Consider the following 25,883-nt stretch of genomic DNA (forward strand, 5'->3'; position numbering starts at 1 on the left):
ATTACGAGCCCTGTACCTTTAGAGATAGCTAATTTGGCGGTCCACGCCCCCAAATACTTTTTTTTTCCTGCACTCACAGAAGGCCTTCTACACACCTAAGACAGCACCAGACTGTGATCAGGAATTCCCAGAGTTTAAAAGACATGGCAAAGCCGGGAAAGGGCTCTAAGAAGGGCTCCATATCTCGCGAGCTAGACAACAAGGTGTTGAATCTGATCGTGGACCTGCTGAATGAGCAGTCAGCTGCCAAACAACAGACCGTCTCAGATGTCTCGGGCCAGGAGACTTATGATCCTTACGACAACATTGCGTTGGCTAAGGACCTCAAATATGACGAGATCGTAGCATATTGTCGGTTTAAGGACAAGTCGTTTGTGCGGATGAAGGATGAGCATATGAGAGCTTCTATAGAGCGCACTTGGAAAGTGCTGAAGGAAGAGGAAATTGAAGAGATGAAAAGTCTCGGAATAGAGGCAAGAATTGGAGACGAAGATGAGAGTGATGCTGAAAGACTTCTTATTGATGAAAATCTCATGGAAGTGAAAGACACCAATGTAATGAACAAGAGTGTGGTGAATCTATGGACGCTGGGCGAAACCAAACCAGAACAGGAGCCATCGGAATCCACAGAGGTGCCGAAAGCGGACGAAGACGGGAAGAAAAGCAAGAAGCGTTCTAAAGAGTCCAAATCCAGTGGGTCGAAGCGTATAAAGCCAGAGAAAGACCGGACCCCTCCTAGTCTTACGCTCAAGTCGCTTGGTGGTCTTGACGATGTGATTTCGCAGCTCATGGAGATCGTGGGAATGCCTATACTGCATCCGGAAATCAACATCTCAATGGGACTGCAACCACCTAGAGGAGTTCTTCTTCATGGTCCGCCTGGTTGTGGAAAAACCACGATTGCGAATGCTCTCGCTGGTGAACTTCAGGTTCCGTTCATCTCACTCAGTGCACCTTCTGTGGTGAGTGGAATGTCCGGTGAAAGTGAAAAGAAAGTTCGTGAGATCTTTGATGAGGCTAAGTCCATTGCACCATGCTTAATTTTCCTCGACGAAATTGACGCAATCACCCCGAAGCGTGATGGAGGTGCCCAGCGTGAGATGGAGAGACGGATCGTTTCACAGTTGCTCACGTGCATGGACGAGCTCTCGTTGGACAAAACTGACGGTAAGCCCGTAATTGTCATTGGTGCTACAAACAGACCAGATTCTTTGGACGCAGCTTTGAGACGGGCTGGACGGTTTGATCGTGAGATCTGTGTGAACGTGCCCAGCGAGACCGCGAGATTCCATATCCTCGCCTCGATGATGCAGGGAATTAAGGTCAGTGGTGAATTCGACCTTGTGGCAATCGCCCGGATGACTCCAGGCTATGTCGGGGCCGATCTCAAGTCCTTGGTAACGGCAGCTGGTATTGCAGCACTGAAGCGTATATTTGGCAGTCTGAGTCAGGTGGAGCAGATTCTTGCCCAGGAAGACGGAATGGAGATTGACGGATCAAACAGCGTTATTCCCGGTGAAATTTCAACTATACAGAGGTTTCTGACAATGCATCCTTCTCCGTTAACACCGGAACAATTGGAGCCTCTGGCTATCCAGCAGGAAGACTTCCTCACAGCATTGCCAACTATCCAGCCCACCGCAAAGCGTGAAGGTTTCGCAACAGTCCCAGACGTTACGTGGGCCAGTGTGGGTGCTCTTTCCAATGTTAGAATGGAGCTTCACATGGCCATTGTTCAGCCAATCAAACACCCCAAGATCTATGAAAGAGTGGGTATCACGGCACCAGCAGGAGTCTTGATGTGGGGGCCTCCTGGTTGCGGTAAAACGCTCTTAGCAAAGGCTGTTGCCAATGAGTCGAAGGCAAACTTCATTTCCGTGAAGGGCCCCGAGTTGCTGAACAAGTATGTGGGTGAATCTGAAAGGGCCGTCAGACAAGTTTTCACGCGAGCACGGGCATCGGTTCCGTGTGTGATTTTCTTTGACGAATTAGATGCCTTGGTTCCAAGACGTGATGCTTCTCTTAGTGAATCCAGTTCAAGAGTTGTGAATACTCTTCTGACCGAGCTAGACGGCTTGAACGACAGAAACGGTGTGTTCGTGATCGGTGCTACCAATAGACCGGATATGATTGACCCTGCCATGTTGAGACCAGGAAGACTCGATAAGAGTCTCTATATTGAATTACCTTCACCTGATGAACGTCTGGAAATTCTGACTACTCTCATTCGCTCCAACGGTACACCTGTTGATCCAAATTTCGATTTGGCATTGGTGGCTCATGACGAGCGTTGCAGGAACTTCTCTGGAGCAGATCTCAGTTCTTTGGTCAGAGAGGCCGGTGTGGTTGCGTTGAAAAAACGGTTTTTCCGAGGTGTTGTTCCGGACGAGGCCAATATTCAGGACGAGGATCATTCCAAGATATTCGTGACTGGTGATGATTTGCTGTTGGCATTGTCCAATGTGAAGCCTAGTGTCAGCGATAAAGATCGGATGAAATACGAGCGTTTGAATAAAAGACTGGGCTGGTCGAAAACGGAGGATCCGAATAACAGCAGTGTTGATCAGATTGGAGTTTGATAAGTGTACATTAAGTATAACATTGGTTGTTATAGATAGGTTGGGGCCTGATGGGCCTTGCCATATAGACTGAACAGAGCAATTGGAAAATTTCGAGCTTCACTTAAAACGCCTTACCTCGTGTCTTACTTCGTACTGGTATTACCTTCTTCTCACTATGTTTCGTCTGACATTCAACGACTTGACACCCTTTCCCTCGGTTCGACTGAGCGAAATGTAGGGGAGACCCAAGTTTTCGCTCTTGGCCTTCTTGCGCTTCTTGTTGTACTTCAAAACCACATCTCTGGGAGCAATCTCTTGAACCGGCACCTCCGACCGTCCCCTTATGATGACAATCTTGGTCTCCGGACTTGAGAGCGTTTTGGCAGCAACTGGTGTGTATATGTTCAAAAGTTTTCTATCAGTGTCCATTGAATGAACGAGTCCAAGTCCCAGGAACTTGAGTGTATGTGCATTGGTGTATAACTGAGAAGTATCGTTCAGGTAATTCGGAAAGCTCGCATGGGTTTGGACCATAGTAGGGATCAGAGACGCAAACTCCTCCAATGAAACGCTGTACAGTCCCACCACAGTTGCCTCTATACACAACTGCAGATCTTCGTGGTTTAGTCCTGCTCCATCCAAAACTCCAATTGCTCCGAGTTTCTGGTCGTACAGTCCTGCTCCGGCCAGACTCGTGGAGTACGAGATGGAGTATGGAGGGGAGGTGATTAGAGGCGACATATTGAATTTGCATCCTCCTAACGTGTGGAGATACGCAAGAGTGTTGAAATGTCTCCTTTGACTAGCTGAGTATCCAGCAGGTGCAAAGATACCAGGAGCCTTCATCATCTTTCCGAAAGAGACATCATCCAGTTCTCTGTCCAGTTCCGATGATGACGAATGCAAATAAACCGTATGTGTGGGATTTATCAGCTGCGATAGTCTTTCAAGTAGCTTCACCCCAAATCCTTTCACCCAGCCTGGAATGTTCACTAAAAGCGGCAGATTTCTGGAAGCATACCTGCTCTCATAGGTTAGACACAGCTTGGAAACTGCTTCCAGGTACGTATCTGGGTCTCTCTGTGGAGAACTGAACCCGATATAATGGCATTCGTCTGTTTTGAGAGTTTGGCTGAATTGTTTGAGATTCAGTCCGAATATTGGGACAGTCTGTTCAGTAAGCGATATAGTCTCGGAAGGAGAGTATTCGGGCTGTCCAGGATCCAAATCCAAGATAACCACATTTTGTTCATTCGAAGTGATACTGTTCAAAAGAAATCGCACAAATGTCGACTTACCACTATTCTTTGTTCCAAGGACAAATACACGCGTGGGATTCCTATCCTCACAGACCCCTTCAGTGAGCTCTGATCGAATAGTCTTCCAGGTCTTCGGCAAAGACACGCCTGTATAACCACTATCTGCAAATACAATTTCAAAAGAGTAGCCCAAAACAGCGTGAGATGAGTTTGGGTCGAAATCAGACGGTATTTCCAAAGGCAATATGTTCTTCAATGGCGGATACAGCTCACCAATGCCTTCCAGACCAGTCTTCCAGTTCGAAATTTTCAGTACACTCTTATAATCCGAGCTGAACAAATGCTCGTTCTCGCTCGTTCTCTGATCATTTACCAAAGAACGGTCAGTCACCTGGGCCGAGGCTATCATTGGAAGACTCGTGAGAGAGGGTGAGCATATCTTAACGGGAGTTTCACTAGCGTGAAACAGTACCGAATCAATTTCAACAGCACCCCGCTGAATGGTAAGACTGTACTGACCCTTTATGATCAGATACTCGTAGTTCTTGAGCCCAACTGTAATCTCATTCTCACCATAGACGAGATTGTCGTCGTCTGGTCTGAACTTTGAGCCTGTAATAGCCGGATTCGTTCGCACTGGAACAGATTCTTGCTTGTTGGAGATATCCTGTAACGAAGTACCAGGTGGTATGCCAAAATTTTCGAACTCCTGGTCCATTTCAGCCTCATCATCGCTCGAAAACGGCTGATACGTCACCTCGTCGTTCTCATCGCTATCGTTCAGCTCTATGGCGGTACTCACAGCTGCAAACGCGCTCACTAGAAAAGTTAGTATGTATTTGATAGGCTCAACGATAAAATTCACTCACTAGCGCTCAATACGTGGCCGTTTACACTGAGAAAGAGGCCGATTATGCGAAGTTTCCTGTCTTGTTTAATCTGCTTGTTCAGTGAGGCATACCCTTCAAGACAAGGATTCATCACGTGATTGTCCCGTTGTCACAACGTCCAATGAAAGACGCCCATTTTGTTGTAGTTTTTAGGTGATCCACGACTTCTCATATCGAACCACCGTTACTACGAAAATGATTGAATGAAGCAGTACTGGCATTGCAACGGCTACATCACTTGACATTACTACGATTCCACTATGTCTGACAACATCGAACTCAAGACCGTCGGCTTTGATGCCAGATTCCCACAGATGAACCAGACCAAGCACTGCTTCTCTGCTTACCTCGACTACCACAAGTGTATCAACGTCAAGGGCGAAGACTTTGCTCCATGTAAGGTGTTCTGGAGGACCTACAACTCTCTGTGTCCATCTGCCTGGGTCGAGGAGTGGGATACCCAAAGGGGTATGTATTAAGGGATTTTGAGCACTAGCTTTTGAACAACTTACTAACGTCTAAATCAGAGAATGGAAACTTCCCAGGTAACCTTAACCCATAAGTCAAGCTGGTTATAGCATATTGAGGTGTTCTGGGTCCACTCGGGATACAAGGCCTGCAAAACAGTGGCGGAAGAAGCTTCTGTTGAGATCCAGGATGTCGTTTCATAGCCTTACCACTAGAAATAATACATGTCCATTCGCACAAGCCCTTGTTTCGGTATGTTCTAGCATATTTCAACATATTCCGGAATCGTAGTATCATCATTCTTGGAATGTCCATCCCTCGCTAATCAAGGTCTCGTCTTTGTCAATTGGCTCCTTCGAGTTGAAAAACCTGAGCATGATGTAGAGAATGGGCTTCTTGATTGTTGTGTCAATCAGTAGCTCACCCCACTCCTCGAGATCATAATCAGTCCCATCTGGTTTAGTGTGTTTTTTCCTCTGTCTCTTAGTCGGCCGGGGCTGCTTTTTCACCTCGAAAAACTCCAGCCGGTTGTACTGGTGGAAAGAGTCGTATCGTATCCTGTCGGCACCAATAGCCCCTTGATTTCCGATCACTATTACCCTCTGCGACTCAGTGGAAGCGGCTGTCGTGTTCTTCTTCTTCCTCTGTTTGTTTGAAATGTATTCAACTTTCTGCTTAACTATCTCAACCACAGTAAGCAGCTTCTGTACACTCTCCGAAATGGCCATGAGCTTCACCTCCTCAAAACCGTTGTTTTCTCTTCCATCTTCCACCAAAACATTCAGAACACTGCTGATTTTGCCCTGTATCTTTGTGTGTTTTTTAATCTCGATTGGCCCTTCATGGCGTATCAGAGGAGTAGATAGAACGTCCTGGTTGGGTTTAACGTTCCCCAATCTGGCTTTCTTCTTGGGCGGCTGTAAATGCTCCAAACTGGACGAAGCATTCTGTATCTGTGAACTCATAGCTATAATCAAGCCAAATACCTGTTCAAATCGAATCACGGGGTATTCGCTTGTCTGCAGAAAAACACCTTCCATACTTTCTGTAAAGTGAAGAGGAGTATCTCTGTTTTGTAGTGTCTGGATTAATCAAACGCCGCATCTTTTGCCCGAGGGTGAGTCTACCAAGGACTTATTGAGGGCAACAATTCAGGCACAAATCTGGTTATTCCTCAGAAAAAACGTTTCGCTAGTCAATTGATCCTGCTTGAAAACAAAATTCAATATTAAATCTGAGATTATTCTTCTGGTTTGGGGGGTTCGGGCAAAAGCCCTCTGCAAGCGGCCCGGCGCGGCTCATCGCCCTTCTGAAGTTTCAAACGATACGCGTCTGTCTCAGATCATGTATTTTTCAGTAAACCAATCGAGGCTTCTTTCATCTATTTTCAACTCAGTTTTTATTGATATGCCGCCCAAGAAGGAGAAATTCCAAATTTCACCTTTTAAGAATCATACACCCGCGTTTGTGCGGGCCAAACGGGATGAACTAAACATCCTCAGGGAGACCCCCATCAGAAAGATGTCCTCGACACTAAGAGCTCGCAAGCTCGAACAAGAGCAAAAAACACATGAGCATGATGGAGGCCTTTGGCACTCTGACTTGCTCAGAAAACAGACAGGGAATGTTACCAGTGTGCCACTCAAAGAGGACGAGGCAGCTCCACTCCACAAAGGAACACCACTAGTACGGAAACGCAATAGAGAAGTGATGGTGTCGGGGGATGATGATTCTGATTACGACAATTCACATGCAGAAGATGGGTATGACGGTTATCTTTCTAGCATTGAGGGATCCCCGCTACGCAAGATTGAAATTTCACTCAGACGAAGCTCTCCTCGCGAGGGCCCTACCTCGTCGCACAACTCGTCTCCCGCTGTGAGACCCCTTCCAGGTGGAAGATTGTACGAGATGCTTGAAACTCCTGTGAGACCCAGATCTGACTCTTTGGGTGCTAAATTTTTGCAAAGGGCACCCAGTCTGAAGCCAGATGATGGTGAGGAGTCGTTTTCGGACGGAGATGGCACGCATTTCTGGACTACAGATTCGAACGAGAAGGACTCGCCTGAGAGGACCGAGGAACCTAGAAAAGATGAAGAACTGGTTGAGGGATTGCCAGATACTTCTCCCGGGCAATTGGAGAGATTGACGAAGGAGACTTTTGAGAGGGTTGAGTCTGGTTCTGGGTCTGGAAGGTTCTGGGGCTCGAGTCCAGTTTTTGAGAAACGCTTCGAGTTTGGGGATAATTCCGAAGAAACAGCTGTGGGCGTTGAAGAAGAGAAATTAGAGCCAGTTGTGGAACGAGTGGTCGAATCGGAGGCAGAGCCAGTGGCAGAACCAGAGTCGGCAGTGGAGGAAGAGCCTGAACCTGTTGCAGACTCAATTGCAAAGCAAGAGCCAGTACAAGCTCGATTGGAGTCGGAATCAGATTCGAAGTCAGACTCGGAGCATGTGCAGGAACAGAAGTCAGTATCTGCCCAAGCATCAGAGTCAATACAGGAGTCTTCTCCAATACAATCAGTGCGGCAAGATGCACAAATACCAGTTGAACCTGCTCAAACCCCAATACAAGCTGCGCAGCTTTCCGAATGGGACAAATCAAAATGGAGCAAGCTCATAAACTACGTCACCACATACCAAATCCCAAAAGATCCACATGGCCTCTCCCTCATCGATGCAGAGCTTGTCCACCGGGAATTCCAGTGTTCAGTGAGTGATCTAAGCATTCGTGTTGGTTGTGTGGTTGGTCTGATCCAGCAGAGACAGCGCAAGAAGAGAAGGTTGGTGTAGATGTCTAGCTAATGGTTGTTTGACTACATTGATAAAGAGTTCAAGTCATTCGTTATATTCGTAAAGCCTTTGTCGACCTGGGAATGAGAAAAAAATGAAGGATGAGAGGTTTGGGTAGTCTTTGGCATTCGCAGTCTGCAGAAAGCTCAGCTGAGAGTTGATCCGGGTGTAGCACCGATCCCGGTATGTGTATATTTTAGAAAAGGTAAGAACAGTTCCAGTCGTGGCAGAAAATGATGCCCTGGAGTAAAAAAGAGGTTCAACCAATGATCTGGGGATGGCTGATGAATGGGATCGTGACCCGCACCCGATGAGAGGAGGCGAGCTTAGGAATCACCACACATAGGCACATCACGCCGTTCAACACGAACAGCGTCAGATCGTAGCTGGAGTAGTGGGTGGAGATCAGAAACAGACATATGGGCACCATCATCAGGAACTTCTTTGCGGGCGTATACTGGTCACCGTTGTCGATCTGCTCCCACATCGTGAGGTTGTCGTAAGCACCGTTGTTGAAGTCAAAGGGGGTACCCTTGACCTGGTGGAACATTATGTAGCTTCCAATTCCATAAGTCAAGTTGGTGAGTGTCCAGCTGGTCTCGGTGCTGAATTGCCATGGGATGAGGATCAGGTCGTAGAACACCTTCAGCAGTATAATTATCACTATGTGGACCACCCACGCGCCTTTGAAATGGACCCAGTTGGCATTCAGGTTGGACTGGATATCTTGGTCCTGTTTGACATCAAAAGTCTCTGGCTCCACATGCGAGATGATCGACGAGGACCGACGGCGTCTGTGGTCCTTGTTGTTGGAGGAGGTTGGAGAAACCGTCAGCCTCTCTGGAGACGAGGGAAAGGGAACGGGTGAAGGGGCCATTGCTGTGAGGGGCTGTGATTATAAAAGGAGAGCAAAAAGTCCTTTGTTGGCGTATAGTCCTTGTTTGGAGGCGGATGTAGGCGAAATCAGGCCTTTTTATCCAGTTGTGACTCTTCTGGGAAGGCTGGTGATCCAGGAGTGAAAGGGGCGGGAAGCAAAAAAAAGTTACGAGCTGTGGAACAACAAGGAACTTTTTGGAAGATCGGGTAACGGCGGCAAGAGATTGAAACTTGCTATGGCGTAGTTGTGGATACCTGTCAGATGATTTAGATATCACAAATAGCTGGAATCAAATGGAAGTGAACAAGAAGTAAGAGTGGAAACATGAAACCAAGAGGAGTAAACGAGCAAACCCAAAGGACAACAGGAAAACCGGTCCTCCACAGGCGGAGTGGTGGAGTGCGTGACCCAAACACGCCTTTTTTTAGACTGAGACATACGTGAGAGGTCATTTGGGGTGAGTCAGAGTCTCGGTTAATATAGCTAGTTTCAAATTTTTTTAGGTCAAGCTCAGATGGAGACTACTAGTACTATTATTTCGTTTATATCATTAGAATCTAAGCCTACAAAGTCCTGTTTCGGGTGTTTTCTTTGTAGGTCTGGACTTAGCTGTTGCGCTTGTGAGGCTGCCATTTGGGTGCGGTTTTCATAGGAGGCTCTGTCATTACCACGGAGGGTTAGCAGCAGTAAGAGTAGGTAATACGGGCTGGCAATACTTGTAAAACTGATTTCACTGGAGTGGATTATATTTTGATATTCTCATATTATTGTCAGTGTAGGTACGACGGTTGAAGCCAGATTTTGGCAGCCAAGTTCGGCCTCCGCTGGCGCAAACTTCACCTCTACCGCATGTCTACTAAACTCTCTCTACTAGTGTCCACCCTCTTTCTTATCGCCTCACTTCTGGTCATTCTTTCAATGTTGTATTCCAGCATGTATATGATTATGAGAACTAGCAATGAACTTCAAAGAACTTCCTCCTTCTAATCCTTCTGGGTGAAGATAGGCAGCTTCTCCTTTACCTTCAAACCCGCCAGTTTGTCGTACTCACCACTCAAAATTCTCTCAATAAAAACAGAGTCTTTGTCACCCAGACGTCTAACGGCAAATGCCTCCTCTGGCTTGCCGAAGGAGTCCAACTCCTTCAAAACCTCGACGTCGTTCTCCAACTGTGCGGTCTCCTTCACTCTGAGCACCAACTCTCTGACAGCCCAGTCGTTAACACTCATGTCCTCGCGGAAAGCAATCACTATCAGGAATAACACCAGCGTGGGAACCAGCATGTACGAAACGATTCCTTCGAACCCCTTGTGGTCATCGCCTTCTCTAACGGTCAGCCACTTGGTCTCGCCAGTGGCAGTGTCCTCGTATGGGATCTTATCTATGATTCTGGCGCTCGAAATGTCCAAAGTCTCCAACAGCTTGGAGTTGGCATTGTACAGGTTCTTGTACTGGCCCAAACTGAAGGTCTCGGAAAGCGACAAGTCACGCTGGCCACTGAGCGCATTCAGCTCGGCAATAATCTTAAGCTCCTCATCAGAGGGCGCCCTTGGGGTTCCATCATCGTTCTGATATATATCCTTCTGCTTGGGCAAAATACTCAGCTTGTACGCGATGTACTTTTCTCTTTCTGGGTCGAGGTTGAGTCTCGAAACACTCTGATGGAAGAGACGGGCCTGCGACAACCCAGTCATCAATCTCGCAGAGCGACACGAGGAATTTCTCAGGGCTCCAATCATGGCGAATAAATATAGGTGTTGGTCCAAAAGGGTAGGGAATACACTCCTGGCTCAAAGGATGTCAGCCAAAAAACTATGATGAGGAATTCTGAGCTTCTAATTGGATTGACCAAATGTACTACCCTCGGTGATCACGTGATTTACGGAGTATGTGTTGCGTGGGCTCGTAACCGGAATAGAGAGCCTGAGAGGGGAGGGAATCTTGCATGTTTTCAAAAGGGCTCTCTAAACATGTAACACTTCCCAAAAAATACGACCCACATTTAGTTTCCGCTTGTGATCTTCTACATTGAGATATTACACCTCCTACTCTGTCTAATAACCCAATATTCCATTAATTTGATACTATGCGAGCTCGGCCGTGTTCCTGGCCTATTCAGAGAGTCCACTCCACTCCTCGTTTGTCTTCGTCTTCTTCCTGGACTTGTCGTCAGTTTCTTCAGAATCCTCGGAGTCCTTCATGTACTCGTCCTCATCTGAGTCTCTCTCAGCTTCTTCCTTGGCCTTCTCCCTCTCCTCACGCTTTCTCTTATAGTGAGCCTTCTTATCAACACCTCCCTCTCTGTCCTCTTCATCCTGAGGAGGTGGAACAAACCATGGGATTTTACCTCTGTTGAAATCGTTCAACACCTGTTTGGCTACTCCAGTCTCATCAGGCTCGCCACCCTTCAATAATCTTCCGAGCTTACGGGCCAAGATCTCGATAAATTCGTTAGAGTCCTTCCATCCAGAGATCTCGTACGTGCGTTCGAGATGCTGTCTCTTACACTTCTCCAACAGATCAGGAATAAACTGTTCTGGGTTGGACACATGCTCAACTCTAACAACTCCTCTGAACAGAATATCAGCCTCGGTGTCCTTCGTTGAAGGAGGAACAATTCCTGGACAGTCGATCAAGAAAATACGCTTCATCAGCGTGATGTACTGCCAGACCTTAGTCTCACCAGGAATTGGTGCCACAGTGCACACCTTCTTCCTCCTAAGAGTGTTGATGATACTCGATTTACCAGTGTTAGGATATCCAATAAACCCAACACTTACCTGCTTTCTGTCTGAGTGCAATGACGAGAACTGGCGTAACAGCTGAATCAACGAACCCTTACCAAACGAGTTGGTGATCGAAGCATGAAATGCCAATGTCGGATAGTCTTTAGACAAATGTTTCACCCAAGCAGCCTATGTGATGTTAGTAAAATTTCGAACAAAAGAAAATTGTCAATTCGCCCTAAACGCATTCCCAATTTTTCAGTCTTAGTAGGTGTTGGGCTCCTTACTACGAGCACCTCCACTGACCGTCCCTGAGAACGGAAGAGGGCTCAACTCATAGGGTCCCACTTGTCAGGAGCCGAGATCCAAAACGGATCCATGGCTTTCCAGCCCTTTCCAAAACGGAAAAGGCTGAAGTTGACGAATATTGATCTTCCAAAGTTGTAACAGACAGACTTAATGAGGTGACGCTGGACGAGTCCAACGGTAAGAATGACTTGACTTGAATCTTTGGTGTGGAAAAATTGGAAATTTGCGAGGGGAGAATCAAACGAAAAAAGCACAAAAAAAATAAACTTACCGCAACCCAGGTGGGTACCAAATCACACTTGTTGAGCACAAACACAAGATGCTTGTGAGGGCATTCCTTCTGGATGTACTGCTCCACGGTCTGACATCTTGTTCCCAGAGGGTCCCTAGCGTCCAGAACATGGATCACCACATCTGAAGAATCAATTACCTTGTAGAGCTCGTTCCAAATACGCTTGGACTGACCCTTGTTGAAAATGGCCTCCTTGGCTTCGGCAGACCATTCGTTTGTTGAAGGGTCCGCGCCCATCAAACCAAGCGTGGTGCCGAGCTCCAGCTTTTCCTGATAATCCGTCTGGTCCTTCTCGGTCAACGACGCCAGCTCCTCGAGTGACGAGGCCTGGACATTGGGCTTCTTCCTCTGGGCTTTGGGGCCGAAAGTCTTCTCGTAGCTCTCTGTCTCCAGAATATTCAGTCTGGGTGAATCGGTTGAGTCTTTCTCGTCTAACAGGGACATGGGTAGTTTGTTACGTTTGAGTAACACCTGGTACGAATCACGCTTCTTATCGCCAAGCGCTTCGCGGAAATGGGTCAAAGCATCTTGGGCAATCACTCTGGTGTTACCGAACCAACGTCTGTTGGGGTCGACACGAGCAACTGGGATCTTCGTGTCCTGAAGATTGGCAGCCTGAATGATTTCACCTTTGGCATTCCTCACAGCACGTCCCTCTTTATACATGCTCAGATGCTTCACCTTCTTTGCATCTCTGTAGAAGTTCTCACCCTTGACTCTGAGGTTACCGTCTCGCAGGTCACCCTGTCTGGACCTACGGGCCTTTTCTGTCTTCCCTGTGGCCATTGTTGATGAGGATATGTGGAAAATGCAATGTCTCTGACTACTGCAGGAATATAACCGACACAGAAATGAATACTCGTGGGGATGAATTACCTGTAGGGCGAGTTTGAAAAAAATTGGCTAGCGAAAAAAAAATTCTCCTGCAATGAGTCGTGAGAGGACGAATCTAATCTTCAAATTGTGTGCGGCGTAATATTGGTTTTTCCACTTTATTGAACTACCCGCACGTGGGCAATTGCCTAATATGATAAAACAAGAAGTGGAACAGTTTCTCTTCATTGTTCTGTGTTTCTTCCCTGTTTTTGGCTAACAAAAAAGAACATCTTTGACAAGTCAAATAGTTATCATGGCCGTACAGAAAGAAGCTCGGTTGGACCAGCCGTTGCCCTCCGAGGCCAAACCTACCATAACCTCCACGGCTCTGACTCCAGATCTAGCGAGTGCGGTGATGAATCTGACTCTTGAGACAAAGTTGTCGAGACAGTCTGGCTTGAACTCGTACCTGTTCAAAGATGTTAAGACGGTGGGACTCTTGGTGGTAATAGCGGCGTCAGTGCTGAGGTACAGACTGGCGGACTACTTCGAGCACGTACACTGGAGACTGTTGCTGAAAAACACACACTTTATCTCGGACTTGCTCCAGACTGTGCTTTTTATAATCACCATTTCTGCAGGTGTTTTTGTGTTTCTTGCAAGATACACTGAGATTCTAAAGGAGGAAGTGGAGGATGTCAAGAACAACACCCCCAAGTATTTCGGGCTGGATCTCAAGCAATTTGCGCAACTACCGCAAGACGTGAAGGATTCCAAGTACAACGAGAAGGGAAAGCTCTCCGATCTGGCTGAATTGGCTGCTCTGGCGTCATATGTCCAGGTGGTGCAATACCGTGACGTGCCGATCGCCTCCATTGCGATAGCAAGAGATGAGGCCTCGCTGCGGATTTTGTCATACGGAATCCGGAGGATCTACGTCAAATCTGGAATCATGTCGGATTTGCTACTCTGGGTCAAATTCAAGGCAAACACCATTGCTAAAAACGAAAAGAGCAAGGTGGATGTCACAGTGGATATGTACTCGTTTGAGAATTTCGACAGGAAACTGTTGGCCAGTGCAGGGTATAGTAAGGTTTCAGATGAGAAGCTCGGGATCTGGGTTTTGGATCTTTATGGTGTAAGGAAGGAGACCTGGAAATTGTCAGTTGGTGATGCATCGGAGCAATCCTAGAGGTTGAATCATTGTTCTAATAACCTTGACCGAACGGATCCACAATTCAAAAACTACGCATTATCCTCTTTCTATGCAATTATAACCGTTAACCTAAAAAATTACTAAAGAACTAGAAGAAATATGTATTTTTCAACCCCAACATCAATGTGAGGCATGGTCGTCAGATTCGTCGCTGAAGTCAAACACCGTCTCGAACTCATCATCAACAGGAATTTCAATCTCGTGCAACAAGCCGGTGCCAACGTTGTATATCAGGCCATACACCTCAATGTCACCCTTTTTATAGGCGTCTGTAAACGAAGGATGACGCTTGAGAGCGTGGACAGAGCTGATCACATTGAGCTCGGCTAGAGTAGCACATTTCTCGCGAGGATCTGACACCGACGCCAGCCTTTTGAGATTGTGCGCACGAACATGTCTGATCGGGTTGAGCCAATGGTCCAGAACTCCACCAATTTTTTTGGAAGAGAGAGAGGCCCAGATTCCACCACAATCGGTATGGCCACACACTATCACCCTCTTGACCTTCAGCACCTCGATGGCAAACTGAATCGCTCCCATAGTCGAGACATCGTTCGAAGACACGATATTGGCTATGTTTCTCAAAGTGAAAATCTCACCCGGTGCTACTCCAAGACAGGACTCGGATATCCGGGAATCTGAGCAGCCAATCCACAGAGTGTGCGGACTCTGGCCCTGCGCGTTCATGTCAAATATTTCAGGTGTTTGCTCGGCAATTCTTTCACTCTGAAGCTTGTTCTGGTACAAGAAATCGGTCAAGGTGGAATTCCTGGATAGTTTGAACGGATAAGTGTCCTCCACTATAGACCTGGGCTGGATCCGGCCCTCATTGGGGCCAGGAAGCGTGGATTCGTGCGTATTCAGCACAGGTATCTCCTGGTACTTTTGTATGTTTGTGATTCCCATGGTGATGGCAGAGGTGTGGAACGGGGCGCCAAAGCGTCTAGCTAGAGCCCGTACTGGAAGAATGGTGGATGTAAAGGTGATAATAGTGGAAGCAGCCGGCTGCAGATTGTTATGGGAATTGTAGTGATTTATAAGGTTCACCTCAAAAAAAGCTCTGCCGGGGCGCGAAAAGAAAAAAAAACCCGGAGAATGTCACAATAGCTGGCGGCCGATTACGCAGCACCCCAACATGCCCACACCCAACCAAGCACGTTGGTCCCCATTCTGAAAACTTTTCCCTAGGCTGTAATACTGGCCTCACTAAACAGCCCGCCAAGAGCGTACATGAAAGATGCTCTATCAGTGACGTTTTGAGGTGATCTCATCGATTGTGCATGGACCCAGTGAATTTCGTGTGCGCACGCCGCCTGAGCTGGAAGTGCGAATTTGGTGTCCCAGGACAGCTTGGGACAAGGGATATTCGGCTGAATATGTCCTTGCAAATTTGAGTGAGAGAATTATCAAAAAACCGAGTGGATTGGGAGCTTTTTCGACCAGAAACAGGGTGCATTCAGTCATGCTTTTGCACGTGGAATGAGGCGTTGGGTCGTGGTCCGGTCAAAGTTTAGCTGTACAACGGTGAAGTCATATATGGTGCATTGAATCAGGCCCGCCGAATACAGTATGAGTCAGGACCTTGGGATTTGGCTACTCCGAGAGTTGAAAATGAGCCGCACAAGCATCAGAATGCCAGTTCGAGGTACCAATTACTGTATGGGGGAATACGATGGTGTTGTCATTGATGAGTGTTGATGTTTATGGTTAAACCCTAAATTTTGACTTTTAACTTCTTTTACTTAAAATTCAAAACATAACGTTCGTTCTCATTCTCATTCTCCCAGGAAACAGATTCTCTCCATGTAAAACATATCCGGGAAAGAGCATACCTCTGGACACCCAAGCTCCAACACCTTGCGACCCTCATGGTGAAATTTGTCTGAATAACTCTTCAACAACGCAGATTCCTCGGCGGTGAGGTCCTCGTTGATGTAAGCAACTGTAACGTGAAAAACGGTGTTTTTGGGCTCGGGGATTCCAAGAGCTCCCGCGATCTCTTGCCGAACATTCCTAATCTTGACCTCTTCATCTTGGTCTAAAGGAACCAATTGAAGCTTCCACGTGTCCCAACCACCATGGCTGGTCTGCTCAGTATATGTTGAGTCCACAAGTAGTCGAATTGGCAGATCTACCTTGATGTTCTTCTCTTTAAGCTTGCTCACCATCCACTGGTTGCACTCATCCATGGAGACATCGTTTGCCAATTCCTTTGGCCAATATTCCGAGTCACGCTTGAATTCGTGCAAAACATCAAAAAGAGTCACGTGAAGCGTGGAAGCTGGCAACATGGTGATCTTCCCCTTGTAAGGTAGACCTGGAAAGGCCTTGTAGAACTCCAATACATCCTTGAAAACAGCTCGCTGAGGACCTTGTTGCGGCAAATGGCAGACAATTGTGTTGCCCGCAAACGGTCTTACACTTCCGTCTGCGTTAAACTTCTTTCCCATTGTGAGACTGATATTGGAGAGGAAGAATTTCTGGGTAAAGCAGTGCTCGGAAAAACCAGGGCCTTCCATTTCCATAAGATCTGCACAGCCCGGAAAAATGCGTCCGAAACGGGTTTGATACGCAAATGCATCAAAAAAGTTTATTGGTGATACGGAACAAAACTGTTTTATTTCTCAAAATTAAACCTCTAAATTATTACACCTATTTATCAATCGTGTCCTCTTCGCTGTGTGTCCCTTGCTGGCTAAGATATTCGGCAAGGTCCTTGTGCTTGACCCTCTTGATCTCCTTCCTCCAGAATCCATCTTCTCCGAGGATCTCTTCAACCTGTAGCGAGTATCCAAACAGTCTGGGCAAAATCTGAGCCCAGAAGAGCCAGTAAACAAATCCCACAAAGAAAATACCCAAAGCAGTAACACAATGCACGTAGTATGGCAAATCGTTGTAGACTGCGTGTTTCTGCGACTCGGCAGGAGGAATGTATGGGGCGATGATCAGATAAAGCGAACTCAGACCGAAAAACACCGTCACGGGGATGGTGGCCTTCAAAGGAGGTTCCCAGTGAATTTTGCCTCTCTTTGCTTGGATGTTGAGGTAGATGAGGGCAATAGCGACAAGGAAGTTGATGATGTTGAGCGGATAGGAGATCAAATTCAAGATGAAGTTATAAGCATCTCCAGGTGGTGGGGCCAGAATGGTTATGACACAAACCACCCAATGCTGGAACAGCCCAACGAATGGGGAGTTAAAAGGTCTTGAAGTCGCGAAAAACTTTGGGAAGGGCAAGATGCCCTCACGGCCCAACTGTTGGATGATACGTCCCTGGGAGAAAATCACACTCATAACATTTCCAAGAGCACTCAGAGCAACAAACACAGCCGAAGCCTTCTTGGCCGTCTTTCCAAAGGCGATGTCGAAAAAGTCAGCGGCCAAAATGGTGGACGAGGTTTTCAAGAGTTCCTTAGGCACCACTGCAAAGTAGGCAATGTTGACGAACAAGTAGATGATTGCGAGAACAATCAGCGCAGTTGGAGCTGCAATCTTCAGAGTCTTGACAGGGTTCTTGATCTCACCAAGGGCGTAGTTAGCATTGCTGTATCCGATGAAAGACCAGATGACATTGTACAGAGCATTGACAATACCGTAGGCGGTAGCACTGGTAGTTCCCTCAAAAGAATTGTGAAAGTTATCGGTCTTCTTCCAGCCACCAAGAGCAACCCATCCGGTGACGGTGATGAACAAAACAATCACAATCTTAAATAATCCCAGAATGTTCTGCAAATAAGCACCATACTTGACAGTGGTTCCGTTAACCAGGAATGCAAATGTGATGGCTCCAACACCGATTCCTCTTTCAGCCCATCTTGTCACCTCCACGCCTGCAGCAGTCAGAAGATATTGACCACAAACGATGGAGTTACCAGCTGCCCATCCCAGCAGGAAGACGTAGGCAGCGTACATACCGGTGGTGAGAAATTTGGGCTTTGAGTAGACATACTCCAAATAGTTCTTCTCACCTCCGTTTCTGGGAATGGCAGAACCAAATTCCATGTAGACGTATAACCCGGCCAGAGCAATAAGAGCACCCACAACCCAAAGGATCAAACTCAAACCGATGGAACCACATAGATTATAGATGGTGGAGGGAGTAGCGAAAATACCAGTACCGAGAATACGGTTCACCATAAGTCCGACGGCACTGATATATCCCAAATTCCTCTTACCTTTGTCGAGAGATTTGACAAATGCTTCTTCTCCTACAGCCTCCGAGGAGTTGGCCTCAAAGGTCTCTTCGGCTTTTTCGATTTCAGTCATTTTGGCAATGTCAAAATTTCACAATCGAAGACTTAACGCCTCTAACAATCAGTGAAAAGAGAATTGTAACTCCATTTTATACTACTGCAAGCTACAATGAAAAATATTAGTGGAGCTGCCACAGTATTGTGCAATAGACCCCAACTCTTTCGTTTCGTGATCTCACGAGGGCGGTTTGGTGAGGCCTTGCTATTGTGTTGATATAAGGGGTGATGCCTAATGCAGGTGAATGCCGTGCTGCCTCAAAATGGCGGACATGCGAGTTCTTGGAAAAAATTCGACATTCGATGTGGACTCTTGGCAGGGAAAACAAGCTTTGGCCGCTACAGAATATATTGCACCGTTTTTGTGGCTTTTATGTGCAGTGAAACTCCATTATTTGGAGTCAAGTTGAGGAGACACCCTGTCTGAACCACGTTATGAGACCAAATCTTCCGTGATGCCGCATCTCCGCGAACTGCATAACACTGCGCCTTAAGGCTCTGGTGAAGAAATTTTCAGTGTTTTTGTCAGAGATTTTCATGGGGTCAAATAAACCAGATGCTTTGGGTTGATTTTGCCTTTAATTCAAAACTGTGGAGATGAAATGTGTGGGTATCCGCATGTGCCTTCTTTCGCGAGCCGCAATGCAATGTCAAATGTGCATGTCACGAGGTTCTGGGCTTTGGCACCGGCCATATGCGCTTTCGCGGTTTTCGATTCTGGTGCTCCCAAAATTGAAGCTTGACATGAGCCAGAAGTTGTATTCAACGGTTCGGTTTAATATAATGTACCTACCGGTATGCTTAAATGCTTGTATGCGAAAAACTGCAAACTAATGCAAACTTTGCCTGAAATTGCGCTTTGCACGGCATTCAGCAAAGCCTTTTCTCCGAGTCTGCCAATTTGGTTCGGCTTGGGAATGTTCAAAAGAACATTTGGTCAGTATAATAAGTCAAATAGTGAGCGAATGAGGCAGAGGGTTTTTGAGCGGCGTTAATAAACTATTTTGTTATAACTGCGGTAGGCGGCCGTAGTAACTGAGTATAGAAGAGTCTTTAACATTCGTATGAGATCATTTCGATGCAAAAGACGTCAGATTTGGAGATCTGGCATAGCCTAGGCATAAGGCTCTCTGGGCACAATCACAGCTGATCATAGTGACCATTAATTTCTACAATCTACCACTTGCAATAAACGCGCGAAAATAATATCTTGATTGGTCAAAACCCCAATCTTCATGGTGCTGGCATTCTCCGGCCAATGTGCACTGAATAAATATAACTGTCAATATGTGGTGGCTAGATCTCGAGAGAGTTGACATAGAGCAGCCCACTGGACCCATCGTTTCCAGACAAAACCAGGTCCATCATGAGTCTGTGGTCTGTGACCTGGTCATCCTCGATGACTGCCGAAGGGGAAGTGGAAGATAACAACGGGAAGTAGTCTCTTTCAGAGACGGAGCGAGACGATACCGAAGACGCATCTGTCAATTGAGGCGATGACAACAATGGGTATGAGTCGAACGACCCGTCTAACAGTTCCGAGTCCGACATTGATGAAAACGACGAAAAGAAAGACGAAGATGCAGTGGATCCCGGCAAATCAGTCATGTCGTTGCTAGTTCCATTTTCTGGTACAAACTCTTTGACAGTACCCCTCGTTACACCAATCTCCCGCATCAACATCTCGCACTTCTCAACATCGCAATTGGGGAAGTGCACGCGGATGACTGTTCCGTCTTCCTCCAAACTGATGAACAACGATCCAAAAGAATTCTTGATCATTTCAATATCGGCATAAACCGCATCGAGCTCAATCTGGTAGCACTCCAAATCCGTCTTCAACGACTGGATAACGTCGTCATCCATGATCAAGGTTTTGGGCATCTGCAAGTTCTGTGCCAACGCAACGTTGAAGTCTACACATGCACCGCCATCAGTGCACCTGGCCAGAGCCAGACATTCCACCGCATATGCCTCCTTGGCTTTCATCGATCCTGGATGAGGCTTCGTGGGTGCAGAAACAAGGCTGGGCACTTGGTATTGGCCCATCCGCATGAGCCCCACCTTCATTGTCTCTACCGCCTTCTTGACCGGATCCTCCCGCCAAGGTATGGAAAAGCCTGGTCCCAGCCCAGGAAGTTGCAGTGTAACATTGGGATCACCAACAAGTCCTCTGAGGAAGTAATGGCCCGCAAAACCCGCTTTGCTAGCAGCAGCCGGCTTACGAGGAACATACAACAGTTTCTCAAAGGACTCACAGAGAGTACGTGCCACAAAATTTTGGGCAGAACGTGCACGCGAGATGTGAATTTGAAGAACATTCGTGAAATAAGCATGCGCAAACCCGCAATGGGAAGAGTGGAATCTCCGCCTGCATTCGCCAACAAACGGATTATGACGATGGGCCCTCACCGGTATACGAACCAAATGACGCTTTCTTCTAAACCCTCTAGCACCACAATCATGTCTAGCAGCAAATTCTTCTGTGAGAGCCTCCAGGTGGCGCTGAAACTGCTCAGCAACTTCTCTGGATCTCCTGATCACCTGTTTCAATGTGTTTGCCACCATCATTTGTAATCAGTAGGTCTGCAACTCTGAGTGGCGTTTTTCGTGATTCAAAATATGCGAAAAGGAAGTAGTGAATATTCGACCCTTCGGATCGTTTGGAAACAGCTACTTTCCAACAAAACAATGAGTTATTTGAAGAAAGATCAATCTCCGATATCACCTTCAGCCCCCATTCAGCAAATTAACCCCTCATCATTCTTTTGGTTAGGCGCCCTGGTCATTATGTATTCACGACTATCTCTAACCCTCACTCCTCTCTAAAGGAAGTTGCTTTTCTCGGAAACGCTCGGGATCTGGTGGATTTGAGGGTTGAGCTATGACAATTAGTAATATTTGAGCTCATTTGGTAATCCACGAAACCAAAGTACCGAAGTCTTTCTGCGAAATTAAAGAGGTAAACAGGTTATTTTGGCGTGTCTCACTCAATCGTTTAAAGAAAAATTAAAATATTTTTTGTGAGCCTCTTACAACATTAAACCTTGTAACGATTCCAGGCATTCAGTACCTTCAATTACTTTCACGCTAGCTAAAATGCAAAACTACACGTGTAACAGTTGTGGGCTTGCCTTTCCCACCCCGGAAGACCAGAGGTCGCACATGAAGACTGACTGGCATAGGTACAACCTCAAGAGAAGAGTGGCCCAGCTGCCAGCCATAGACGAAGAAACCTTCAACTCAAAGATTGCCGCTGTGATCAAGGCCGAAGAGGCTGTTGACCAGGATGCGCCCATGTCAAAGAAAGACTTGAGAAGGCAACAGAAAGAAGATCTAGCAGAAAAAAAGAGAGCTCTTTTGGAAACCGCTAGAAGGCAGATGAGTAAGCTTACTGTTGATGAAATCAGGGCTAAGAAACAATCACGTGAAGCTGCCGAAGCCAGCACAGATTCTGAAGTCGCAGCTGAAAAGATCCCAGAGACTGCTGAGACAGAAGAACAAGAACCAGAACCTACCCCAGAAGAGCTCGAGGAGAAACTGATGGAGGAGAAACTGGCCAACCGTGTTGAGATTCCACTGAATAGCTGTTTGTTCTGTTTGAAGACATTCCCATACTTGGGTGTATGTATGACCCATATGCTCAAGGCTCATGGTCTCTACATTCCCGAGCCAGACTACCTGGTAGACGTTGAAGGTTTGATCTCGTATCTCGGTGAGAAGATCGGCCTCGGAAATGTGTGTTTGAGTTGTAATTTTCAGGGCAGATCTTTGGAAAGTGTGAGAGCTCATATGATTTCTAAGAGCCATTGCAAGATACCCTATCACTCGGAGGATGAAAAGCTGGAGATTTCAGAGTTTTACGACTTCACTAGTTCTTACGGGAAGGTTACTACCGGTGATAATGAGGAAGAAACCAGTGATTGGGAGGATGTTGAAGAGGGAAGTGGATCATCTTCTGATGACGAAGAAGAAGTTCCTCAAGAGGTCATATACAACAACGGTTACGAACTGCATCTTCCAACCGGAAAGGTTGCGGGTCACAGATCGATGCTCAAATACTACAGACAGACCTTCAGACCAGAAAAGGTGTTATCCGAAGGCCAGGGTACTTTGGTTGCTGCCGAAGCAAGGCACTTTGCCACTGTCGCGGATCGCCAACAGTTACAACTCCAGAAGAGAGTCTGGAAGAGAGAATACAAGGCAAAGGACAGTTACGACAGACATGCCGCCAGGACCAGAAACCACCAGGCGCATTACAGAGATCAATTGCTGCAATAATTTGGGCGTTTTTGCGTTCTTCCTACGTTCTTTCTCTCTCTATCTAGCGTTTATAGTAGCATCATAATGGAATAGTCAAATGGGTTCATGGCAGCCGTAAAGAACCCCGAGAATAAAAAAAAAATGCATAATTACAAAAAAACAAATTTATATCGAAAAAATATTCATCCAAACGGCTGCAATATTAGTCCAAAAAACAAGAACTCCTCATCAGGGGCTCGAACCCTGGACATTTCGGTCGACTTCCTGAACGAAATTATGAAATCCTTAAAAGCCGAACGCTCTACCAACTGAGCTAATAAGGACAGTTCTTGGGCGCGATTTTTTATGAAGCCTCAGATTCAGGTAAACTGTTTTCACACTACCTTTTGAGAACTGTTTCTTGCTGTCTTTTAACAGAAATAATTTCAATAAACAAATCAAAAAATCAATAAAATGCAGGGTACTTCAAAGTCATATTAAGCTATGTCTACAATGATTTTCCGGAAGTGGGGTTGTCAGTGACGGGGCCAATGGAAAGCGCTTGAAGACGACGCGAGCGCTCCATGTCGTCTGACTCTCTTCGATCAGAACAATCTCGAATCATCCAAGACATATTTCAATGCATTTGAATCCTCAATCTTCATCTGTTGACATAACCATGAAAAGATTTGAGTTCGTCTTCTGTGTTAAGTTGGGGGTATCTCGCTAATTATTTTGCTGACAAATTTTGGATTTTTTCAGTTCTTGTACTTTTCTGAAAATACCAAGTAAAAGTTGATAGCTACGCAACATCGAGAATAATGAGCCCAAGAAATGCTTCAACTCAATAATAATAGTCATAAATCAATATTTTTGCTTTAAATCCATAAAATCTTACCAGTGTTGGCCAATTGACCGTTAGATCGTTTTTATAGTTCAACCCCAGATTTTTATATTTCCAGCAAAGCGTCCTCGTTTGACATTAAAATAGATACTACTACAACTTGACAAGTTCAAATAAATTTATATAAAATTACAGAAAATCTAATCAGAATCTATTTGAAATAACTTACGATAATATTGAAGTCCTCTGGCTGGACTGAAATATTTCCAAATTCTGCAACATAGTGTTCACAAATATGTTTTTTCATACGCACTGTTACAGTGGCCGAGTGGTTAAGGCGATGCCCTGCTAAGTCTTTATGGCGAGTGGTTAGGCATTGGGTTCTGCCTGCGCAGGTTCGAATCCTGTCTGTAACGCATATTTTTTTTTGGTATTCAAATTCTCTTGGAAAAATCAATTTTTACTCAGCAACGATCTGTTAGAGAAATCTAGAAATACATTATGATTATTATGAGGCTTATAAAGGAGTGGCCGCTCGCTCGCCATTTTGCTTCTGTCTTCGTAAAGCTCTGGCAGCATAATCGATCAACTGCTTATTTCCTTCCTGAGTAACAAAAAACCTCCTACTCTGGACATCCTTCCACAAAAGAATTCCCACTTCCTCGCCGTAAGTGCTGAGAAGCTCGAATTCCTGATCATTAACAAAGTCCTTGAAGAGATAACCTTGAAAAGTCTGGATTCTATCCAGCTCCAACTGCCACAGCTTTATCTGATCCACCACTGTTGGAGGTAAAACTTCCAGCACAGTGTCAGCAGCATCTGAGGCAGAATTGGTACTATTTTCAAAGTCCAGCTTCTTCACCAGTCTCTCTTCTGCTAGCTTCTTCATTTGCGAATGTGCATGACTCTCCAAATATTTGATGATTTGCTCTGCCGTAATCCCGTTCGTCAGGGCCTTCCTTATAGATTCTCGTGTAATTGCTCCGGTCACCATATTGGAAAACCGAGACTTCAAATGAACAAATAGATTGAGAATTGCCACTTGTAACGGTGAGGTGGTATAACAGTACAGCTTGAAATTGGTCTCCAAAATCACGTTTCCCATATCTTTTCCAGAACCGGAATCTGCCTCTGCAGTCGCCTGTGTCATAGCTGTGGATGCACTCTTGAATGTCATGCTATCCGATGTCAATGTCGTCGCTAGACGTGTGGGATAGAACAATCTGTTGGCAACCACATCATCCCTTTCGTTTTGCTCTAGGGTTTCTCCTTCAGGCCCCTCATCAACGTCCATGCTAACACTCTCTGGTTCGACAGGCTTGGGATAGTAAATCAGTCCGTAATCCACCAAATCTTCCAGCATAATGATCTGTGTATCACTCAACATGGCAGTCGGGTAACCTTTACCAAGTTCCAGAGATCCTAGCATGAAGATGAAGTTCAGTACCTCAACTGGATCCATCATCAGTTTTTCGGACATCTTCAAATACTCCAACAGAAGCGTCCAAATCTGTGAATTGATGTCCTGCAACAGAAACTGAAAACCCTCATTAGTGATCTTCATGTTCTTGAGTGTATTTAACGAATATTGAGTCATCGTGCTGGAGCTTTCTGTCTTCGCCTCTGTCTTTGCTTCTCGATCGGCTTCCAACTCCATGAGACCACTGTGACGTAAAAGCGATAGCACTCCCACACTCGGCGACGACAGCAATTCCGTTCCCACCATGAAATGCAATATGTTCTCCCATTTCATTAACGAGTAGCTGTCAAGATAGTCAATCGTCACATTGTCGGAAAACATCGTCTGCAGGTCATCACGCTTGCTCTCTACCCTATCGGAGGCATCCCCAAAAGCAGAAGCGGATCCTCCTCCGGTCACAGCATCCCTGAAACTTGCTCGAAAGATAGGATTGAGCTGAAACAAAACCACGGTGGTGGACTTTCCAGTGGTGGGATGTGTAACTGTCTTCCTCACGTCTTTGATCAAGTTCAATGCCTTCAGTCTCTTTAAACACTCGTTCTGATATAGCTTTGTGGGAGTGATATGGGGATGTGCTTTTGAAGATGTTGGTGGAACCTTCAACCATCTATTTAAGTTTGCATACGATGTGGAGTCCTCGTTGAACAGCAGTGTCATCACGTAGAACTTCGAGAGCGAAGGCAATAGACGGAAGATTGCCAAACACGTTGCTGGAGATTTGTACAGCTTTGAGTGCACGGTCTCGGACAAGCTCTCCAGGTACTCATTGACGGTAGACTTGAATAAATGGGCCTGACCGGCCATGATTGTGCTTTGTCACTCGTACTAATCGCATTCTATGTGCCACAGATCTCTGTTGCGTG

At 46.2% G+C, this 25,883-nt stretch overlaps 15 protein-coding genes across 15 annotated transcripts; 5 read left to right on the forward strand and 10 right to left on the reverse strand.

Moving 5' to 3' along the window:
* Positions 1 to 143: 143 nt before the first annotated feature.
* KUCA_T00004504001 (uncharacterized protein) lies at positions 144 to 2,579 on the forward strand (the record flags this gene model as incomplete). Its single annotated transcript, XM_022601246.1, has 1 exon — positions 144 to 2,579. The coding sequence occupies one exon, from the start codon at positions 144 to 146 to the stop codon at positions 2,577 to 2,579; it is 2,436 nt and encodes an 811-aa protein (XP_022460511.1).
* Positions 2,580 to 2,720: 141 nt separating this feature from the next.
* KUCA_T00004505001 (uncharacterized protein) lies at positions 2,721 to 4,801 on the reverse strand (the record flags this gene model as incomplete). Its single annotated transcript, XM_022601247.1, has 2 exons — positions 2,721 to 4,639; positions 4,690 to 4,801. 2 exons carry the CDS (start codon positions 4,799 to 4,801, stop codon positions 2,721 to 2,723), a joined length of 2,031 nt encoding a protein of 676 aa, XP_022460512.1.
* A 169-nt stretch (positions 4,802 to 4,970) lies between these two features.
* KUCA_T00004506001 (uncharacterized protein) lies at positions 4,971 to 5,189 on the forward strand (the record flags this gene model as incomplete). Its single annotated transcript, XM_022601248.1, has 1 exon — positions 4,971 to 5,189. The coding sequence occupies one exon, from the start codon at positions 4,971 to 4,973 to the stop codon at positions 5,187 to 5,189; it is 219 nt and encodes a 72-aa protein (XP_022460513.1).
* A 285-nt stretch (positions 5,190 to 5,474) lies between these two features.
* KUCA_T00004507001 (uncharacterized protein) lies at positions 5,475 to 6,143 on the reverse strand (the record flags this gene model as incomplete). The annotated part of the gene is made up of 1 exon (XM_022601249.1): positions 5,475 to 6,143. The coding sequence occupies one exon, from the start codon at positions 6,141 to 6,143 to the stop codon at positions 5,475 to 5,477; it is 669 nt and encodes a 222-aa protein (XP_022460514.1).
* A 379-nt stretch (positions 6,144 to 6,522) lies between these two features.
* Positions 6,523 to 7,968, forward strand: KUCA_T00004508001 (uncharacterized protein; the record flags this gene model as incomplete). The annotated part of the gene is made up of 1 exon (XM_022601250.1): positions 6,523 to 7,968. One exon carries the CDS (start codon positions 6,523 to 6,525, stop codon positions 7,966 to 7,968), a length of 1,446 nt encoding a protein of 481 aa, XP_022460515.1.
* Positions 7,969 to 8,227: 259 nt separating this feature from the next.
* Positions 8,228 to 8,845, reverse strand: KUCA_T00004509001 (uncharacterized protein; the record flags this gene model as incomplete). Its single annotated transcript, XM_022601251.1, has 1 exon — positions 8,228 to 8,845. The coding sequence occupies one exon, from the start codon at positions 8,843 to 8,845 to the stop codon at positions 8,228 to 8,230; it is 618 nt and encodes a 205-aa protein (XP_022460516.1).
* A 983-nt stretch (positions 8,846 to 9,828) lies between these two features.
* Positions 9,829 to 10,584, reverse strand: KUCA_T00004510001 (uncharacterized protein; the record flags this gene model as incomplete). Its single annotated transcript, XM_022601253.1, has 1 exon — positions 9,829 to 10,584. The coding sequence occupies one exon, from the start codon at positions 10,582 to 10,584 to the stop codon at positions 9,829 to 9,831; it is 756 nt and encodes a 251-aa protein (XP_022460517.1).
* A 372-nt stretch (positions 10,585 to 10,956) lies between these two features.
* On the reverse strand, positions 10,957 to 12,958 carry KUCA_T00004511001 (uncharacterized protein; the record flags this gene model as incomplete). Its single annotated transcript, XM_022601254.1, has 2 exons — positions 10,957 to 11,760; positions 12,152 to 12,958. The coding sequence occupies 2 exons, from the start codon at positions 12,956 to 12,958 to the stop codon at positions 10,957 to 10,959; spliced, it is 1,611 nt and encodes a 536-aa protein (XP_022460518.1).
* A 343-nt stretch (positions 12,959 to 13,301) lies between these two features.
* Positions 13,302 to 14,180, forward strand: KUCA_T00004512001 (uncharacterized protein; the record flags this gene model as incomplete). Its single annotated transcript, XM_022601255.1, has 1 exon — positions 13,302 to 14,180. The coding sequence occupies one exon, from the start codon at positions 13,302 to 13,304 to the stop codon at positions 14,178 to 14,180; it is 879 nt and encodes a 292-aa protein (XP_022460519.1).
* Positions 14,181 to 14,324: 144 nt separating this feature from the next.
* KUCA_T00004513001 (uncharacterized protein) lies at positions 14,325 to 15,110 on the reverse strand (the record flags this gene model as incomplete). Its single annotated transcript, XM_022601256.1, has 1 exon — positions 14,325 to 15,110. The coding sequence occupies one exon, from the start codon at positions 15,108 to 15,110 to the stop codon at positions 14,325 to 14,327; it is 786 nt and encodes a 261-aa protein (XP_022460520.1).
* An 869-nt stretch (positions 15,111 to 15,979) lies between these two features.
* KUCA_T00004514001 (uncharacterized protein) lies at positions 15,980 to 16,654 on the reverse strand (the record flags this gene model as incomplete). The annotated part of the gene is made up of 1 exon (XM_022601257.1): positions 15,980 to 16,654. One exon carries the CDS (start codon positions 16,652 to 16,654, stop codon positions 15,980 to 15,982), a length of 675 nt encoding a protein of 224 aa, XP_022460521.1.
* A 202-nt stretch (positions 16,655 to 16,856) lies between these two features.
* Positions 16,857 to 18,470, reverse strand: KUCA_T00004515001 (uncharacterized protein; the record flags this gene model as incomplete). Its single annotated transcript, XM_022601258.1, has 1 exon — positions 16,857 to 18,470. One exon carries the CDS (start codon positions 18,468 to 18,470, stop codon positions 16,857 to 16,859), a length of 1,614 nt encoding a protein of 537 aa, XP_022460522.1.
* A 1,280-nt stretch (positions 18,471 to 19,750) lies between these two features.
* On the reverse strand, positions 19,751 to 21,025 carry KUCA_T00004516001 (uncharacterized protein; the record flags this gene model as incomplete). The annotated part of the gene is made up of 1 exon (XM_022601259.1): positions 19,751 to 21,025. The coding sequence occupies one exon, from the start codon at positions 21,023 to 21,025 to the stop codon at positions 19,751 to 19,753; it is 1,275 nt and encodes a 424-aa protein (XP_022460523.1).
* Positions 21,026 to 21,553: 528 nt separating this feature from the next.
* On the forward strand, positions 21,554 to 22,735 carry KUCA_T00004517001 (uncharacterized protein; the record flags this gene model as incomplete). Its single annotated transcript, XM_022601260.1, has 1 exon — positions 21,554 to 22,735. The coding sequence occupies one exon, from the start codon at positions 21,554 to 21,556 to the stop codon at positions 22,733 to 22,735; it is 1,182 nt and encodes a 393-aa protein (XP_022460524.1).
* Positions 22,736 to 24,057: 1,322 nt separating this feature from the next.
* Positions 24,058 to 25,824, reverse strand: KUCA_T00004518001 (uncharacterized protein; the record flags this gene model as incomplete). Its single annotated transcript, XM_022601261.1, has 1 exon — positions 24,058 to 25,824. The coding sequence occupies one exon, from the start codon at positions 25,822 to 25,824 to the stop codon at positions 24,058 to 24,060; it is 1,767 nt and encodes a 588-aa protein (XP_022460525.1).
* Between the last annotated feature and the right edge of the window lie 59 nt (positions 25,825 to 25,883).

The sequence above is a fragment of the Kuraishia capsulata genome, genomic scaffold (assembly GCF_000576695.1).
Source record: "Kuraishia capsulata CBS 1993 genomic scaffold, Kuraishia_capsulata_scaffold_5, whole genome shotgun sequence".
Taxonomy (NCBI): Eukaryota; Fungi; Ascomycota; class Pichiomycetes; order Pichiales; family Pichiaceae; genus Kuraishia; species Kuraishia capsulata.